This window comes from Elephantulus edwardii, unplaced genomic scaffold (genome assembly GCF_000299155.1).
Source record: "Elephantulus edwardii isolate Elephantulus edwardi_28Jun2011 unplaced genomic scaffold, EleEdw1.0 scaffold00257, whole genome shotgun sequence".
NCBI lineage: Eukaryota > Metazoa > Chordata > Mammalia > Macroscelidea > Macroscelididae > Elephantulus > Elephantulus edwardii.
The window spans coordinates 1,192,604-1,213,691 of NW_006400007.1; the positions used below are offsets into that span (position 1 = coordinate 1,192,604).

At 36.1% G+C, this 21,088-nt stretch overlaps 1 protein-coding gene across 3 annotated transcripts in view; it reads left to right on the plus strand.

The window, feature by feature from the left end:
- Nucleotides 1-21,088, plus strand: part of VMP1 (vacuole membrane protein 1) — a 106,819-nt gene that overhangs the window by 59,380 nt on the left and 26,351 nt on the right. For all 3 annotated transcript variants that reach the window (XM_006899442.1, XM_006899441.1, XM_006899440.1), the window contains 2 exons: nucleotides 15,621-15,701; nucleotides 19,389-19,505. In XM_006899442.1, the coding sequence (XP_006899504.1) occupies nucleotides 15,621-15,701; nucleotides 19,389-19,505 (198 nt within the window). The remainder of the gene's footprint in view (nucleotides 1-15,620; nucleotides 15,702-19,388; nucleotides 19,506-21,088) is intronic.

Consider the following 21,088-nt stretch of genomic DNA (forward strand, 5'->3'; position numbering starts at 1 on the left):
ATGAATCTGTTTGTTTTCCTGGCAGTCCATGGTACATTCAGTACTCTTCTCCAGCACCACAGCTCAAAGGCATCAACTCTCCTTTTGTCCTCCCTTAGTCATTGTCCAACTCTGATACATAACAAGTGATTGCAAAGACCATGGCCTGTATCAGGCGCACCTTAGTCTCCAGAGAGACACTGTTGCTCTTGAGTACTTTAGAAAGGTCCCTAACGGCAGACTTTCCCATCACGATATGCTTTTTTATTTCCTTGCTGCTGGTGCCAAGAGTGTTGACCTTGGAGCCGAGCAAACTGAAGTTGTGAGCAATCTCAATCGCTTCACCATCCATTGTGGCGCTGCCAATTGGTCCAGTGGTGAGAATCTTTGTCTTCTTGACATTGAGCCTCAGTCCATACTGAAGGCTGCAGTCCTTGACCCTTCGCAGCAGGTGCATGAGGTCCTCCTCAGTTTCAGCAAGCATGGTTGTGTCATCTACATAACGCAGATTGTTAATAGATCTTCCACCAATCCTGATACCACAATTCTCCTCATAGAGCCCAGCCTCCCCGATAATCTGCTCTGCATACATGTTGAAAAGGTATGGAGACAGGATGCATCCCTGACGTACACCCTTCCCAATTTTGAACCATGCAGTGTTGCCCTTCTCTGTTCTGATGACTGCCTCTTGGTCCAAGTATAGGTTTCGCTTTAGCACAATTAAATGTTCTGGGATTATATATATTTTATATCATTTAAGCCATTAAAGACTAAATGATTTCTCAGTCTTTCTCAATTTTTTGTCACTTTTTTTATGGTATCTTCTCTAATTTTACTTTGTTTTCAGTCATCAAAACCAGACAGTGCACAATACTTCAGATGGTTATGAGGTTTGGCTATTTTCATCCTATAAAGCCAATAATTACAATTACTATTTTAGGCTAAAACTATGCATTTCTTATCCACTAATATTTGCTTATGGTAAAAATTCAAGTAAACACAGTGTTCATATTCTGTTTCATATCATTTAATCAGAAAATTATGTGCCCTTTATGAATATTTCTCTTGAAATTTTTGCCTAAAATTGCTATTACTAATTTTGTACTGTCAACTGATGATGCAGTCACCGTAGAAAATTCTGTGAACTATTAATATTATATGAACTACTAATATGATAGAAGAGAAAATAGTAACCAGTTGTGGCAAATTGTTTCTTTCCTATCTAAAGACTTGGTGCATTCCAAGATGCCTAGCTTTATTGTGTGCTTTGTTTTACTGAGCTTTTGTACAAATTGAAGGTTTATGGCTGCCTTGAGTCTTTTAAGACTCTTGGTGCCATTTTTCTAACACATGTGCTCACTTCATATCTCTGTGTCACATTTTAGCAGTTCTCACAGTATTTAAAACTTTTTAATGCAACATACATATATTTTTAATAGCATATTCTCTCCATTTAATTTCCCCCCATTCATTCATTGTTGCACATTTTCCTCCCTGCCCATTCACACAATGGAATACTATGCTACATTGAAAAACAAAGAAATCATGAAATATTATACAAAATGGATGACCCTGGACAGTATTTCAATCTTTTTAGCAATACTATTATCCACTTTCATATTCCATACTGGGAAATAAAAAAAAGGCTTGAGTGACTAAATTTTTTTGTGGTTATTTGGAACCAAATCTACAATATTTCCAGTGTTTCCTTGTACTAAGAAATAAGCAAAAAAGCAAGTATTTTTCCTGTGCCTTTTTTTTCCTATGTTGTTTTGTTTAACTGTGTAGTTTAAAAAGATTTAAGTTTTCTCTTTATTCCAGTATTTATTTCGCAATTATGAGTATGTCATAAATATCCAGCTGTATTTTCTCTTAATATTTTTTCTTTTTTCCTATTTTATGATTATCACATTTAAATCATTAATACATTAAAAATTTGTATACATGATCAGATGTACTTGCATGACAACAGCACAAAATAAGAGCCTCATAGCAAAGTGGACTGGGGGCGGGAATTATGCAACAATGAAATAATTTTTTTTCAAAGAGGAATGTGAACTGGGGGAGGTGAGTAGGGAGGAAAATGTACAACAATGAATGAATGGAAATCAAAGTTCTCTAAATTTATTAAGTTAAAATATCAATTAAAAAATTTAGAAAAATAAGCTTATTAACAGGAAAGGTTTTTTTGTTTTATAAAAAACAAATTCGCTCTTGGAGAACTCTGGTGGCCTAGTGACAAGAAGCTGCACTGCAATCCCAGAGGCACATGGTTCGAATCCACCAGATGCTCTGCCGTGGAAGGAGGGACAATCGCCTCCTGTACCAGTCAGATCCGATTTGACAGTACACATACACAAAAATATTTAAATAATTTTTTTAAAAACCAATCTTAAGTAACAATTTTAAAGTTTTTATTATTGTTAGGATAAAAATTATTAAACCATTTATTATACCATATGACACTGATATCATTTCATAAGTACATTATTAAGATTAGGCCGTATTTTTCCATTAAACTAACTTCCTCCTGTTTTTGTACATTTGACTTTCTATCATATTTCACTAGGAATCTGAGGGAAGTAGACCTGAGTGAATGTACTTTTCAATGGCCTGAGTAATTCTAGCTTCATTTTTAAAAGCTAGGTTTGGGTAACTGTATATGTGCATTGTAGATAGTATATGTGCATACTACTATTGATTGTTCTTCATAACTGCCCTCCTCTTTGCGTTCCCACTGTTGGTTCAGCCCTTTAATACCTCTTACCTGAGTCTTTCCAGTGGTTTTCTTAAAGATTTCCTACAGTTTTTGCTCTGAACCATCAAATCGGAACCAACTCATAGCAGACCTCCAGCGGGGTTTCAGAGGGAATAAATTAAATCACATGGGAGGAGATTGCAAATCTTTCTCATTGGAGCAGCTGGTGGATTCAAACCTGGTTTCCCCTAGTTCATTATCTTGAAAAATAGAATACTTTCATATATCTCTGGAGGCTTGGAATGGTTATACAACTTGAAACTACATTTATATAGTTGTTGAAGTATACATGTAGAAGCTGTTAGATTGGTAGTTTTACAATGTATATTCTCAAACATCAACAAAATTATAGAACAAAATTTCAATAACTCTAGTGATAGAATTCCCTTGCTCAAAAACCTTTGAAGGCTCCTAGTTACCTGAAGAGTGAAATTTAAACAATACAGCTTCCTTCACTACTAAACCTCCAAACTATATTTTTATCCTTTTAAAAGTTCTTTATCCTCTGGATGAGTGATTTTCAAGTTGTACTTACAGAACTCCAAAACACACACTCAACAACAAGAAAAAAGTGCATTATAATTTCCTTTCAATTAGAAACTACAGTTTTAATGGTTTAGAAGGGAGTGATTTAGTAAAACGTCATAATTTTCCCCCATAGACAGTATTATTGTTCCTCTTCATAACTTTGCTTACACTGTTATTTCCTGCCATATGCATGTCTCCTTTTCTGAATCCTGCTTGCATTTTAAGTTTAGATGCTATCTTTATGACATGATCTTCCCTTATGACCCTGGATTTTGTCTCTTCTGAATTCTTAAGTAACAAACCTATTTTAAAGGTATTTATTAACTTTCTTATCCTTCTCAGGAATTTGTAGTCTTGAGAGTAGACCCCAAAATGTGTGCATTTTCAATAATATTTCCTTGCTTTGTAAATACCATTACACAGTAGATATTTTAAAGAAATAATGAGAAAATTCAGCATTATACAAAACAACTTCTGGACAGTTACACTCTGTCAAAAAAATACATTGTAAAAGATCAAATGCTTTAACAAGTGGTGCTGGCAAAATTGGACTGCTTCTTGCAGAAAGCCAAAGCAGAATCCACATCTCACATCATACACAAAAATCAACTTAAGGTGAAAAAAGATCAAAACTATAGCTATCATAAGAGACAAAATGGGACCAAACTTAAGGTCTAACCTATGGTATAAATGTTGTTGTTGTTATGTGCCATCGAGTCGCCTACGACTCATAGCGACCCTATGTACAACAGCCCTAAACTCCGCTCTGTCCTGTGCCAATCGCACCGTCTCTGACACTCCCATCCCAATTATCCCAGTCACTGAATCAATCCACCTCATAGAGGGCCTTCCCCTCCTGCGCTGTCCCTCCACCCTCCCAAGCATGATGTCCCTCTCTAAGGATCGGTCTCTCCTCACAACATGTCCAAAGTAAGTTAGACGGAGCCTCAGAATCCTTGCCTCCAAGGAGCCACCCGGTTTAACCCTTTCCAGGACAAATCTGTTTGTTTTCCTAGCAGTCCATGGTATTCTCAGTACTCTTCTCCAGCACCACAGCTCAAAGGCATCAATTCCCCTTCTATCCTCCCTGGTCATTGTCCAACTCTCTGATGCATAACAAGTGATTGCGAAGACCATGGCCTGTATCAGACGCACCTTAGTCTCCAGAGAGACAATACAGCCAGGAATCCACAACTAGGAGAGTATAGTACTGCTAATGGGACCTTCTAGAGATTAAGGCCCTGTGTGTATCTAAAGATTTTTTTCCTGTAGGATGAAAAAGAAACCTACTAACTGGAAAAAAATATTTGGCAGTGTCATCTTAGACAAAAGTATTATAACAGAAGGTTACAGAACACCACAGGGCCTCAAAAAAAACAAACAAACAGACTGATAAAAATTACAAAATGGGAAAGAGACATAGAAAGATTTTTTCACACAGGAAGACATACAATCAATAACAGACACATGAAGAAATGTTAGAAGGGAGCTCTGGTGGCCTAGCGGCAAGAAGCTGCACTGAATCCCAGAGGTGTGCAATTCAAATCCACCACATGCTCTGCTGGGGAAGGAGGGACAGTCTCCTCCTGTACCAGTCAGATTCAATTTGACGGTACACACACAAAAACTTTTTGTTGGCATACAAAATTCGTATATATTGTTTCATACTTTCCTTGATTCACATTTTTAAATCAGTCACAATAAGAAGCATATAAACCAAAATCCACAATCTCACCAATCAAAAATCATCTTACCCCAGGAGCAGTGGCAAAGTTTAACAGGGCAGCAAGCAATAAATATTGGAGAGAATGTGGAGAGATTGGAACTCTCATACACTTTTGGTGGAATTGTGAAATATGGTACAACCATGCTGGAAGGCAGTTTGACAAATCTGAACATAGAAATTCCATATGATCCAGCTGTTCCAATTGCTAGGTATATACTCTGAGGAAAATAGAGCTGAGACACAAATGGAGATTTGTTCACTGATGTGTCTAACAGAATTATTCACAGTAGCAGGAGAATGGAAACAGCCCAGATATCTGTCAGGAAACAGCTAGTTTGAGAACCTGTGGTACATTCACATGATGGAATACTATGCATCACTCAGAAGCAGCCATTTTTAAAATGCTTTATAACATGGGCAAAGATGGAGATCATTATGCTGAGTTAATGAATTCATTCTTATAAGGACAAGTACTGTATAAGATCATTATTGTAAAATAGAAGGATAACTAGTAAAACATGTATTGGGGTCCAAGTGGGGAAGGGGTGGAAACAGAAGGGTGAGGGTGGGCATGGGGAAAATCACAGGGTTGCAGAATTTGTTGATTATAGGGATTGGGAAAAGGAAATAGGAAAGAAGTGACAGGGACCTGAAAAGACAGGGTAATAGTGGTCATAGTTCAATGGGGATTCATTTTATAGAACACAGTGTACGGGAATGATTGTATGAAACAAAATGTGAATCAAGGAAGGTATGAAACAATATATACGAATTTTGTATGCCAACCAATGTAAAGTAAATAACTAGTAAGATGTGTATATAGGGGAAAGGAGTGGGGCTGGCGGGGAGCTCAAGGTAAGAGAATAGGAGAAATCACTGGGTCACAGAGAGAGGGATTAAAGGAATTAGGAGAAATCCAGTGGGGACCTAAAAAGACAGAGTGATAGTGGGCATAGATCAAAGGTGATTGGTTTCTTAAAACACACTGTGTGAGAATAATTGTATGCAACACAAGGTGAATAATGGAATGTGTGAAATACAGTGTGTATGAATGCAACACAATGTATATGAATTTTGTATGCAAACCAATAGAAAATAATTTTTAAAAATCCCTTTTAAAAAAGACAAAATGCTGTATAGTTTAGGTGACCCTCCAGCAGGTTTTTCAGAGGCTGTAATCTCATGAGAGATTGCCCATCCTTCTCCTGTGGAGCAGCTGGTGGATTTGAACTGCATGCCTTTGGGATTGCAGTGCAGTTAAACAGCATAATCAATGAAATGAAAGATTTGACTCTAAAAGCTTAGAAAGAAAATAATTAAATAGATATATTCTTTGCGATATAATCCTTAGATTATTATGGCAAATATTATGGACATATGAGGAATGGGAGCAGAGGAATGATTTTGGTATTTTTGTCTTTCAAGCTTATAATAAAGTAGGAATACTTCCATACTTGGAAGAATGTGGTTTAAATAAATTTGCTTTTCTAAATGCTACCTGTCCATGTTACTTTAGTTACCTCCCTACTTAGATTCCTTTTTCACAGAATGTTGGATTTCTGTGTTAAGTTTACTGTACTCCCTATTTATAGTGCCTTCCAACTTAAGGAGTCATATCTTCTAGCATTTTACTTTCCCAAACAACATTTCTTGTTGTCAATGGTTTTGTTTTTTGTGTTTATTCTTGTAGTGACATCAGAAATGTGCCACCTTTTAAGAGAGTGCAATTAAAGCTAAGTCTCTGGTTACAGTTACATTTACACCATCAGTCTGTCAGTTTGTTGTGCTATGCAGACTTTCATGTTGCTGTGATGCAGAAAGCTATGTTGGTAGTGTTCCATGGTGGATAGGTTACAGCAGAGCTTCCAGACCAAAACAGAGTAGGAAAAAAAGCCTGGTGATCTCCTTCCTAGACTTATTCCCTTGAAACTTTACAGGTAACAACAGTATATGGTAAAATGTGCTGCAAGGTTCTGAGTGTACTGGCAGCCACAACAATAAGCTTTTCAACCATAATGACAATCATGATGACAGTTCAAGACCAGGCAGCATTTCATCCTGTTAACAGTCACCTTAGAGTTGAAGCTGCCTAATCAGCAACTGACATGAACCACAATAATACTTATCCCCCTACTTGTTAAAACAAAAGAAAAAAGCAGTGGTGAGGGGACCATATGATCCCTTTTTGGCAAGTAAGGTTTCGGTTCTGTTGAGGAATTTCAAGTTGTTTATCAGTGAAAACACAAATTGTAGTCATACTTCTCATCCTGTATCGAGTGTAATTTAACTTTATATATTAGAATACATAGTTTCCCAGTGAACGCCTTACAGGTTCTTTGGAGGCCCTATTAATACAAAAAAGTGTTTGATCCTTTGATCTTAAAGACAATGGAAAAAAAACATTTAGCAGTTAATTATTTATACATTCACTAAATGCTTTAGCATTCCTTTTCTGCTGTTTTGAGTTTAGCACATTTTCCTGTGAAGTGTTTTCAGTTGGCACACACCAAGCCCAATGCCTGCTGGTTTTATCCCTTGTGAAAGATCTATTATTTTACATACATAGATTTGAGAGAATTCATGGTATGGATGATAGAATACTAAACAGGATTCATTTTTATATCATTTAGATACATTTGAACACTCTGGGTGTTAGTTGTTGCTGGGATCTGATTTGGACTCTGCTGAACCTTTACTGGTTGTGGTTTGTCTGGCCATCACATGACTTCTCTGAAAATTCCCCCTCCCCTTCATTTCCAGTAAACTGTTTGAGCAGGAGTGAGTCAGAGTGAAACCAGCTTCCCTGTAACCACAGAGCTTGTTAAAGAATTTGTCAACGTGGACTCTAGAGAGTTTGCATTAAGCTTTGCAGTAACTTTGGTCTGTGTTGCCTCAGTTCTACAGAAAAGTTTTCTGCTCTTAGAATCCCTTATTTGTAGGCAAAGGGTTAAATTGATAAACTTTACCATTATGAACGTTGGAAACACATGTTACACACACTGCTTTATCATCAGAGTCCTTGTCAGAGCTGCTATGATCTTTGTAGTTTCTCGTTTTGGAATCAACCAACCACACCCAACAGCGTTGAGTTTTTGAAAAGGCAGGCTAGCTAGATCTTCTTTCAGCACTGGCTCATGATTTTACCACAGAGTACCATCAAGATTAAGCAAAGTTAAGTGGTCTCTTTTGAAGGATTCTGTTTCAGTGATTGCTCACACCATTGGATTTGGTACCAGAGGTTGCTTTCTCACATTTGGTTCAAAAAGAAAAAGTAGCTACAGTTTCTAAACACGTTTAGCAAGTTGGAAGTCTACTACCCACTCCCTTTCGTGGGGGGCTCCTGCTTTATTTTTAACTCTTACTGCCTCTTCCAATCTCTCTTCTTTTTCCTTTTTCCTGATCTTCTGTTTCTTTAACCCATTCCTGCGATAGTAACTAACTGAACATGCACGTAGGCTGCTGACTTAAGTGGCCACTGGGAAACATGTCTTCTTACTGTGCATTCCTAAATCCTTTATTTTTTTACATGAGCATTTGTACATTAACCTTGGAAGTTTTTTTGCTCCAAGCTTACTTATTGAGGAAAAACATTTACAAGACTTTAAATCCGACTTCTGAATTTTTGTTCTACTGAATTGTTTTGTAACAAGTCTAATTTATGAAGATGAGGGGAGGAGAAATAACTTCTCAAACTCATTGCTTTTGAGTTACAACCCACTCAAAGCTGAACCTCCAGCAGGTTTTCGGAGGCTATCAATTGCATGGGAAGAAATTGACCATCTTTTTCTTTCCAAGCAGCTGGTGAAATCAAACCACCAGAGAGGTGGTGTGGCCTTTGGGTTGGCAGTGCAACTTCATAGGGAGAAGTGCATGGTAAAAAATTTTAATATGAGCTAGTTATTCTTCCCAGGAAAGAATACAGAAATAGTAGGGGTAAGGATAAATTGTTTATATTCTAACCATGTATACTGTCAGTGATCAAATGAAAATAGACAATAGTTGTAATATTGACCCTTCAATAATACCACTGACATAATTGATTAGGTTTTAATATTATACACATGAGTGATTGTTCTGACTCAGCAACCCTCCATCTGACATTTCTGAGTCTATAAAGTCCTTTAAAAAGTCTATAAAATCCCCACCAAAAAACCCCCCCAAAAAACAGCTAATGGATTTGAAGCACCAACCTTTTGGCCTTTTGGTTATCAGTCCAACATGTTATAGTGTGCCACCTGAGAGCTTTTTTTAGTACAGCGTGGTCATTAACTAAGCACAATAAGTAAATACATAGTTATGGTTTTTCTAGTTAGTTTGCTTTGGACACTGGAGTAGAATGTAGTTTTGTTTTATAACTGCTTTGTTCTTTTCATTTGCACACCTGTTTACAGATATTGGGGGGGTGGAGAATAAGCAGTAAGTAAGCATTAGGTTACCTTTGTTAAACTAACGTCGTCTTTTTTTTTTGTTCAGGCTTGTGTTTCAGACACCTTTTGTAAAGTGCCTTTAGAAAGTCTTCTTTGATTGAAATTTGTACCAACAGACTATGTATAGCTTCTGTGTTCTTGCTCATGAGTTTGCAAATTGAGAATGCACTAAATACAAACCCACCCTCTGTTGTACGTCCTCAGGGTTCCCATGTTTCCTGGCCCAGGATCAGAGTTTGTGCAAGATGTAGACAGCAGAAAGACTTATGGCTCATTTCCTGTTACAAAATGTGTTTTTGTTTCTAATTAGCCAAAAATGTTTGGTTAATCTTCATCTTGTTCTCTCTTGAAGTTCTTATTTCTTAAACTGTTCAAAAGAAATTTTTAAATCATTCTTGTTTCTTGTAAATTTAGATAAATCAATTAACCTATGCTGGCTCTTTAAGAATTTTCTTTAGCTAAACTTTTTTCATTTTCCCTGTCTTGGACCTTATAATGAATGTAAAAACAGTGATACTGGATTAGGATTGGATCCAATGCCAGGCGTATTAATAATTAAAAGTCAGATATAATTCCTGGTAAGGCAGAGAATAAATTTATTATTGAACAAGGAGGCAAGAGGTTGATAACCTTCAAATCTGGATACTAGGATGGCAGGGGAACTTAATGGTTGTTAAATTTTTATATTCGTCAAAGTGAGATTTTGAGACTGACAGTGATCATACATTTGATATGCAGATTATTCCTTTAGCTGGAGAATTTTTGTTGAGGATACATTACAAAGTTTACTTGAGGATATGTTAGTCATCCTTTGCACGTGCAAGTTCTAGCCAGATTCTGTCTGCTATCTGGCCTGAAAAGAAACCTAAAAACCTCACAAAACTAAAGCATTATGCATAGCTATCAGGATGTAGAAATACTTATTGGCATATCAGTTGCTGTTGAGTCTATTCCTATTCATGGAGATTCCATATGCATCAATCAATAGAATATAACTCCATAGGATTTTTGATTGCTAGTTTTTTCAGAAGTAGGTTTTTAAACTTTTTATTCCAAGGTGCCTCCACATATATAAAAAAAAAAGCCCATGGCTCTAGCTGATCCTGTAAACTGATGGCTTTGTATGCAGTGTTAAAACCTACATAGTTAGGGGAGCTCTGGTGGCCTAGTGGCAAGGAGCTGCAACTATAATCCCAGAGGCCAGCAGTTCGAATCCACCAGATGCTCTGCCGGGGAAGGAGGGACAATCTCCTCCTGTACCAGTCAGATCTGATTTAATGGTACACTCACATAAAAATAATAAAATAAAATTAAAAAAACAAAAACAAAAAAACTGCATTGTTAACGTTAGGCATGTTATTGAAGGAATCAGCAGTAAGATTAAGTTCTTTATATTTTTAGGGGTAAAAAAAACTCACACAGCTCTGATGATGAGCAGAAAGTGGTATTAAGAAACTTACAGTCTGTTTTCAAAAAGAAAAGTGAGGTCTATGAATTAAATTACATTGCATTTTTATGAGGTTCATATTTAACCACTATTTTCACTTAATAATGTTATTTCATATTTAAAATATTTAATTATTTGTTATTAGGGTCTCCGCAACATTTCTTCTACCCTGATTTGGTTCCATTTCTTTTTGAGAGAATTTTGTTTGCATGGCACAACACTTGGACACAGGAATCAGCAAGTCATTTTTAGATGGCACAAAAGTTTTACCAGTTTTGTATTTTAACATAAGTGCCCTGTGGTTTTTCACATTGGCTTTGACACTAAGCCTAAGAAAAGCGTTAGCTCAGCCAAAGTTTTAATATATGATGTTGTTGTTGTGTGCCATCAAGTCACCTACAGCCCATAACAACCCTATGTACATTAGCTCTGAACCTGCCCTATCCTGACCCAATCTCATCATCTCTGACACACCTGATCCCATTTCTCCAGTCACTGAATTAATCCATCTCATCCTGGGTCTTCCTCTCATGTGTTGTCTCTCCACTCTTCCAAGCATGATGACCCTCTTCAAGGACTGGTCCCTCCTGGCCACATCCCCAAAGTATATCAGACAGAACTTCAGAATCCTCACCCTCTTTAGGACAGACCTGTTTGTTCTCCTGGCAGTACACGGTATATTCAATACTCTTCTCCAGCACCACAGCTCAAACGGGTTGATCCTTCTTCTGTCATCCTTAGTTATTGTCCAGCTTTTGGATGCATAGCAAGTCATTGTGAAGACCATGGCCTGGATCAGGCGCACCTTAGTCTCCATTGTTACTCTTCAGTTCTTTGGAGATGTCCCTGACAGCAGACTTTCCCAATACAATTCCTCTTTTGATTTCTTGACTGCTAGTGCCCAAGAGTGTTGATTGTAGAACCAAGCAAGCTGAAGTTATCAGTGATCTCAATCTCTTCACCATCAAGCTGCCAATTGGCCCAAGTGGTTTTCTTGCTGTTATGCTTCAGTCCATATCTGCACCAAAGGAGTTAAAACATCAGTTCATTTATAATGTGGCTGCTCTATTACCATTACACTGATTCTAAGACAACTGGCTTTAATAAGATATCAACCAAATATATTTGGTAATAATGTATGCATTTAACATTTTTAGAGACTCTTCTTTCTGTGCTTTTTATAAAGAAGTCTTTTCTTATGGTTGCTCATTGTGAAAAATGAAAATATTTATTGTTACCATGTGAAGATAAAAGTAATTTCAAATTCATATATCCAAATTGATATCCTTAGTTTCAGTGATATGTGATTTGCAAACCACTTACAGTTCAGCTTATTGCCACGTAACCTTCTTATAGGTGACCCTCCAGCAGTTTTCAGAGGTAATGACTAGCACAGGAGAAGATTGTTATTTGCCAAGGTACAGCTGGTGGATTCGAACTGCTTGCCTTAGATTTGGCAGTGCAACTTCCTGCCAAGTAGGCCATCAGACCTCTGTTAGAATTAGTGTTGAAATCTTGTGTCTCTTCGCCTTTAACCTAAATCCCCTTTTCAGAAAAAAGAAATTTGAATCAGTAATAGGGATGTTATAGTCATACTTCCTTTATTTTTTATCTTGGAATCTGAGTGACTTTTCATCTTTTTTATTATAGTCACTAGAAAATATTCCCAGTGCTGTTGTGAGGCTCGTAATTGATTACATACACAATCATTAGGAATGGGCATAGAGAGGTAATGTTATTTACCCTTAAGCTTATATATGTCTTAAGAAGGGAAGAGAGTAAAAAATAGTAAGATGATTGTTAGTTGTAAATACATATGACTTAGTACAGCTTGAGAAAAATTTCACCCATGAAGCTTTTTTTAGCCCTTAAATTGTGAAATAGGGAAAAGTTGTGAAATCTGAATCTAGAGAAATGAAACTGTTAAAAGGAATTGGTTTTAGTTGTACAGATTTTTTTTTTTGGTGAGGAAAGGAAAAAAAAATAACCCTTTCTGCATTATTCCCACAAGTACACCAAATCTCCTGCTTGAAATAGTATGTTTTATTATATTAAGCATTAAATACCGAATTATACGAATTTTTTTTAATTCATCCCTTCTACTTTTCTTCAGAGGCAGTTAGTTACTTGCAGAGGAGATTTCCCATCCTTCTCCTGCAGAGCAGCTGGTAGACTTGAACTGAATGCCTTTGGGATTGAAGCACGGTTTCTTACTATTGTCTTATTTAACTTGATAGACTAAAAAAGAACAGCAATATTATTTAAAAATGGTTCTTTTAAGCTTTAGTGATGGTATTGGTTTGTGTCTGTAAATCTAGTTTCCTGAAAAACTATTTACATACAGTAATAAATTCCCCCTTTTATGTTTTTAAAGTGAGCAGGAAAATAAATATTGTCATGCATAGACACTGTTACTTTCAAAAAATAGGATTAAAAATAAAGAGCTGCCAAATTTTAAAGAATACAAGAACATTTAAATATATGGATTAACAAGGAATATGAAATAAAATATAAAATGTAGAATACATTGCACAATAAAAGAATAAGGATTTCCATAAAATTATGTTAAATGAAGTCAGTTTTATGTACAAATAACTAATTTTATTTCTGAAATATAAATGTACTTTTTTAGTATTTACAGAGATTTTTATATTTGGTATGAATATATCAGTATGAATACTGATACAGTGTTTCCCTGATTAATGTTTTCTTTACACAAAAACATATTCTTCAGGCTGCATATTCTCTTAATAATGATTTCCTTAAAGGAAAATAATTGTGTAGCGTTCATATCAATTTAGATGAATATTTATGGATTATTTAATGTAGAAATATAACTTTAATTCTGATAAATTGTGAAATATCTGAGAAAGAAACTTGTAGGAACTGAAAATAGCATGGTCACTGTATGTTGTTTAACACATAATGGATTTGTGAAATCATTTTAAGCAGATCACATTCAACCTTTGAAAAGTTTAAAACTCCCTATTTTAAGTGTCTTTTGGTACTTCTTTTCCTTGTAAGAGGTGCTAGCTTCCAACTGAAAAAAAAAAACAACAGAATTTTTTAGAAAGAGTAACTGTTCAGATTCTCGGAAGACCTGTAAGGGTAACTAATGATGGACACTTATTCTTGTGAAAAAACAACTCCTGTTGTAAAACAAGAAGTCCTATTTTCCTTTATTTTCACTTATTTGTTAAGAGATTGGATTTGTCTGCCTTTCCCACTCATCACATTTACAAAAGAGTGATTCTCTTCTTATGGGGTGAAAATAGCACTATGTAGAATTTGTTTCTTTCTCAGGATAGTCTTAAGATTCTGTAATTTGTATATGAGATAATTTGCTTGATGTTTAATAATTTTTTTAAAATAAACTAAATGATATTTAGCCTTATTGCCTTTCTAATTTAATATGCATACATCTAATCTAGTAGAAAAATGCCATTTGTTTGAAATGGTACTACTTTATTTTTTGTGTGCGTGTACCGTCAAATCAGATCTGACTGGTACAGGAGGAGATTGCCCCTCCTTCCCCGGCAGAGCATCTGGTGGATTCGAACCACGCATCTCTGGGATTGTAGTTGTAGCTTCTTGCCACTAGGCCACCAGAGCTCCCCGAAATGGTATTACTTTAATCTCTTCATTTAGATAAATACAAATTTCTAAAGCCATGAAATTTAGGGTAAAAAGAAAAAAACAACCAACTTAGTATATAAATCTTTCTAAATATAACACTTTGTTGCTATTATCTACATATTTCTATGCAGGAATATTTTTCTTTTCTTATAGCTATGTATATAGTCCTGTCTCCATACCTTTTCAACCTGTATGCAGAGCATACAGTCTCTCTAGAGACTAAGGTCCGCCTGACACAGGCCATGGTTTTTGCAATCACTTGTTATGCATCAGAGAGTTGGACAATGACTAGGGAGGACAGAAGGAGAATTGATGCCTTTGAGCTGTGGTGCTGGAGAAGAGTATTGAATGTACCATGGACTGCCTAGAAAACAAACAGATTCATCCTCGAGAGAGTTAAACCAAGCTACTCCTTGGAGCCAAGGATTCTGGGGCTTCGTCTGACATACTTTGGACATGTTGCAAGGAGGGACAGATCCTTGGAAAGGGACATCATGCTTGAGGGTTAGGGTTAGGGTTAGTGTTAATATATTTGGTTTAGAGTCTTCTTCTCTTTTGCTGACCTTCCACTTTTCCAAGCATGAAGTCCCTGTCCAAAGACTAGGACCCTCCTAGTAACATGCCCAAAAATAGTTTAACAGAATGTGCGGAGAGCTGGAATTGCAGAATAAAAAGGGAAGAGCTTAGTTGGCATTTCTCAAACTGAAAGAACTGAAAAACAAATTCAAGTCTCTATTTGTAATACTGAGATATGCTTTGGGCAAAATCTTAAATGATCCCGGAAACATTAAAAGAAGATGAGAACACATAGTCACTGCACCAAAAAGAATTGGCCAACACGAAAATAGTTTAGAACGTACCTGAAATAATGTGTAGAGAAAAGTGGCAGCACCTTGACCTATTCTTGAAATGTGATAAAGTTATTAAACAAAATGTAACACATCTTTTTCATTGAACAGTTTGATATAATCCTGTTAATAGTTTTTTCTTGTTTATGTCAGTGTTTTCCATTTATGAGATATTTATTAGTATAAACTATAGTTATTTAATAGTACAAGCTATGCATTCTTGCTTGCTTAATTCTTCTCATTAATGTTTTGAAATAATCGTTTTGCTTAGGACTTTGCCTCCCGGGCCAAACTGGCAGTTCAAAACCTAGTACAGAAGGTTGGCTTTTTTGGAATTTTGGCGTGTGCTTCAGTAAGTACATTTTATTAAAAGTAAGACATTTTAATAGTATTTAATTTTTTTATCCTATTCATTTTTAAAATATACTATAAAATGAATAAAAATGTTGCTACTTTTATAAGGTATGTAGTTTTATTAATCATGCATCCTATTGAAATTACCTTAGATATATATGTCTTATTTTTTTACTTTTAAGCACTTCATCACACAGTGAATGAATTCAGACCTGAATGACTGCATTGAGTAAAAACAAGAGACAGAAATCCTATAAATTCATAATTTATAATAAAATACATCTAACCAAATAAGAATGACTCCCTTCTTTCCAAAGTATGTTTGGTGTTTTTTTTTTTCCTTTATGTTTCGTGGATTAATTACAAAGTAGAATTCACATGAGGCATTAACTCCTAGAGATCATGGAAATATTTGTGACTGTGGTGATGATGTCTTTAGTTGCAAAAGTCTAAAGCTTGATGTATTGAATTTCAGATTTGTAAAATCAGCGTTCCTTAAAGAGTCACTGTTCATTGGCCTTGTTTTAAAATAATGAACTCCTAGTTGACATGATATAAGCTAATTTTAACTCACAAATTATCTAATGGTAGATGGATTTTTTTACCATTGTTGTAATGTGCTGTCAAGTCAGAACCAATTCATAGCCGACCCGCTAGTGGTTACAGAGCTTGTAAGGAGACTGCCCATCTTTCTCCCATGGAAAAGCTGGTGATTTCTCATTGCATGCCTTAGTTGGCCACCAGAGCTCTCTATTATTTGCTCTTTATTACCTCCTTCTCCATTATATACTAAAATATAGATACATCATAACTGTCCCTGCCTCAGCAAAACAAATGGCATCCTCCCACTCCCTACTAAAATAAAGCAACAAAACCTTTTCATCCCAAAGTTTGTGATGGTTTATAGAGCTACATATAGTCACATTATATTTACTATTTTAGAGCTTTCAAAACTAGTGACTTGGGCAATACTAAGAACTGTTTATAATACAACTTTTTAAATACAGCGGCTCTATTTCAAAATATTGATCTTAACTGTTTGAGAAAGTGATAAGTTTATTATGGTATAATATGGTGCAGAGAGAAAGGGTGTGGACAGGTTAATAAACAAGTTACACTTCTTAAGAAGTATGTGAATTCAGTCAGGTTACTCTTCGAGCCAGTTTTCTCATTTTTAAAATGAAGCAAGGTTTTCCTTGCAAAAGTGCTCTGAAAATTGAAGATAATATATGCAGAATTGCTAACACACTGCCAAGACAATTGCTTCAATACTTGACAACCATTTTTATTAGGACTCATTAACTTCGTATTGTAGAAATCAAGAAAAGTGGTGGTAGATACAGTCTTTCTTCTAAGAAAAACTGAATGTAGTGAGAAAATTGCTTGAAACATTATGTACCATTAAGTCAGAACCGCCCAACCATAGCTGATCGTCCAGCCATTTTTCAGAGGCAGTTAATCTCACCGAAGGATATTGCCCATCTTTCTCCTGCGGAGCAGCTGCTAGATTCTAATCACAAGCCTCTTCATGGGCAACACAACCCCTTAGACCCAGAGCACCCTAACTGAATGGAATTGAGCAGAGAAGTTTAATGTATAACAGTGTCATAGATTGGAGACTAAAAATAAAGACTAGATTCATACTGCCTGAGTTCAAATTCTGCTCCATTCTTTATCCTAGGTAAATGGCTTAACCTACCTTTCTCACATTTTTCTTCTCTAAAATTGATGTAATGACTCCATATAATGAATCAGCACCGTGGAATGAGAGACTCAGCAGGGGTATAATGAGTCCATTAAGAAGTCTTATGAGTGACACTGAATTCTTGCCAGAACCATAGTGCACTCCACACATTCACAGATGGTCTGTCACCATCTTGGAGCCAGACACTACTGTTTTCAATTAAGGTGGTCAAGAAATTTGATTGCTTTGCAGTGCACATTCTGCTTTTGTTTTCTGAGAGGGAGATTCAATTTCTAGCAGAATTTTGACCTGTAATTTTCCAGTTCAGGTTACCATTTTGGTTAAACTATAGAAAAAGGACATAATGCTTGGAAATGGGGCATCAGCGAAGGAGGGGAAGATCCCTACAAGATTGATTGACACAGTGACTATAACACTGGATTCAAGTGTGGCAAGAGGATGAAGATGGCTCAGGATAGGACACAGTTCAGCTCTGTTGTTCTTAGGGTTGCTAGGAGTTGTGGTCGACTTGAGGACACCTAACAATATATTTTACCTTGGAGAATTGTGGCCAGGGTTCTCTTTAGAGGTAACAGTGATGAACCTTCATTTCACTCTGCATGTTAGCAGGTGGTACCAGTACTTAGAAAAAGCCATCATGCTGTGAAAGGTAGAGGATCAGAGAGAGAGAGAGAGATGAAGACTTTCAGCAAGATGGATTCACTGGTGACTGTTAAGACTGGGCTTGAGCATAGCAGAGATCATGAGGACAGCACGATAGAAGAAGGTTCACATCTCTTGTTCACAGGGTCACTAAGGATCGTAGTTGACTCAGTAGCACTTGACAGCAACAATAAACACTTTATTGACAGGCTCATCCACATGTCAGCCATGACCGAATCAGACTGAACCTGTTCAAAGCCCTACAGTCAAATAATACTGTTATTTATATAACTGTAAGGAACAAAGTTTTTAATTTGGATTAAAAAACCCAGTATTATTGAATCCAAGTGTTAGTTTAAAAAAGTATGCTTTAATTCTGATGTAGGCAAGGGATTGCTTTAAAAGAACATAATGACAAGTATTTTTTTTTTTTATATAAACATCTAAGATTTTCTCTGAAAGCTTGGAAATGAAGTTGTATAAATTGTCTTTTAAATAATTAAGCCAACTGCCACAAGGTAGTATACTTGTATGGAAGAAAAAATGTCTGAAGTGCTCAAAAACATTTTGTGACTTCTTTTTATTTGAAACTATCTTTTAGCCTTCTAGAAATGTAGAAATGTTTGGAAAAGGTGTTTGTTATGAACCACTTCTTTGTCTGGAACTGGGTATTCAAAACATCTGCATCTGTGTGTTCTCACATTTCCATTCTTGATTTCCTTTCAAGTGGCCCCACAGCTTTGGGCTCTCATATAAAACACAAATAATGATTTTTTAAAAATATTGAATAATAAAAGCACAGCCACAAAACAAATTGTATATATATTGTTGATGGGAAAACTAAATTACTCTGTAAACTTTCACCTAAACCACAGTAAACAGTTCAAAAGAAAAATGTAAGCTAATCTACCTATAAATGTATTATTCATTTACATGAATATTTGTCTAAAAGAATTGAATACTTCTTAATATTCTCATTTCTTTTTGAAGATTTTAGAACCCTACCTTCTGCGGGATAGTTTTAAAATTCTTTCATCATTCATATCTACAGTAGAAGATAGCCAGTAAATGATCAGATATCTTCTAAAAGACATTAACCATAAGCGAGTTAGATAAGCGAGTTAAAGCTCAATTACAGTGTAGACATATTTAATTGAAATTAGTATGATCTAATTTACAGATATTATAATATGTACCTCACTGCATCCTTAATGGTTTGATACTGACCACAGAACCCATGGCTAACTTTACAGTGTAGGTAATTTAGAATGTTACATATCAATGTAAATTATTATTTTTATTATATTAATCTGTTTCATTTTTTTCTCTCTCTCTTAGATTCCAAATCCTTTGTTTGATTTAGCTGGAATAACTTGTGGACACTTTCTTGTACCTTTCTGGACCTTCTTTGGTGCAACCTTGATTGGAAAAGCAATAATTAAAATGCACATTCAGGTAATTATATGCTGAACTTCCCTACATAGTTTTAATGAGGGACTGGAACATATTTCACTTGACCATTTACTTATTTTTTGTTTGATGGCTTGCTCTTAGGTATTAAAGCAAGGAGCATCATTTGAAAATTTGTGAGTTCTTCATCCATGTTAGGAAATTCTTTTCCTTGGCTTTTCTCCCTTGCTTCCTCCTTTCATTCTCACTTTCACTTTATTTTACTTTTGCCTTATAAAACTATCTGAAGACTTTTTCCCCAACGTGATGTTCCTGTATAGGAAAGCTCACAACATTTTTAATTTAGTGAAAGAACTCTAATTTATTTACTAAATATTGTTGAGAAAACACTATCTTTCCATACTCTTTCCTTTCACATACTGTATATAGTATTTTTTCTCATGTCACCAGCATCCTTTACCGAAAATCAGCCAGATGTTTCTATGGGGGAGAATGAGGAAGAAAGGACTCTCTAAGGGGCAAGGAGATGTGGGTTATGATTAAAGAAGTGAAAATTTGCTGGTTTCAATTCTTATCACAACCTTGAGGATAACTATATAAGTGTATAATGTTGTTAGTTGTTATGTGCTGTCAAGTCACCTGCAACCCTGTGTACAACAGCCCTAAACCCTGCTCTATCCCATGCCAGTCTTATTGTCTCAGACGCACCTATCTCCATTATCACAACCACTAAATCAGTCCAGCTCATCGATGGTCTTCCTCTCCTGCACTGTCCCCACACCCTCCCAAACATGACGTCCCTCTCCAAAGACTGATCCCACCTTGCAACATGTCCAAAGTATGTCAGGCAAAGCTTCAGAATTCCTTGCTTCCAAGGAGCAGCCTGGATTCACCCACTCTAGAACAAACCTGTTTGTTTGCCTAGCAGTCCATGGTATATTCAGTACTCTTCTCTAGCACTGCTGCTCAAAGGCATCAGCTTTCCTTCTATCATCCCTTGTTGTCCAGCTTTCTGAAGCATAGCAAGAAATTGCAAAGACCATGGCCTGGCCTGTACCAGGCACACCTTAGTCTCCGGACTGACATTGTTGCTCTTCAGTACTTTGGAGAAGTCTCTGACAGCAGACTTTCCCTTTCATCTTTTAATTTCCTGGCGGCTGGTACCAAGTGTTGATTGTAAAGCCAAGCAAACTGAAGCTGTTGACAATCTCAATCTCTCAATCTCAATCATCTATCATGATGCTGCCATTTGGCCCAGTGGTGAAAAAAATCTTTGTTTTCTTGATGTTGAGCTTCAATCCATATTGAATGGTGCAGTCCTTGACCTTCTACAGCAAGCGCTTCAGGTCCTCCTCAGTTTCGGCCAGCAGGGTTGTGTCATCTGCATAACACAGATGTTGATGAGTCTTCAGAATAGGTTCATTGAGCCAATATTCTACTCTGTTACCGTAATAAGCATCTAAAATGTCGAGATGATATTTTTCCTCCTTCAAGGAATATATTTCTCCTCACTTAAATTGAGATCCACATGTAAAGTCGTCTTTTGTGTCTTTCAGAAAAGGTATTTGCAATGAATAAATACAAAATGCAATCATTCTGTTTCCAGCTTCATTTCTATCACTGGCCCA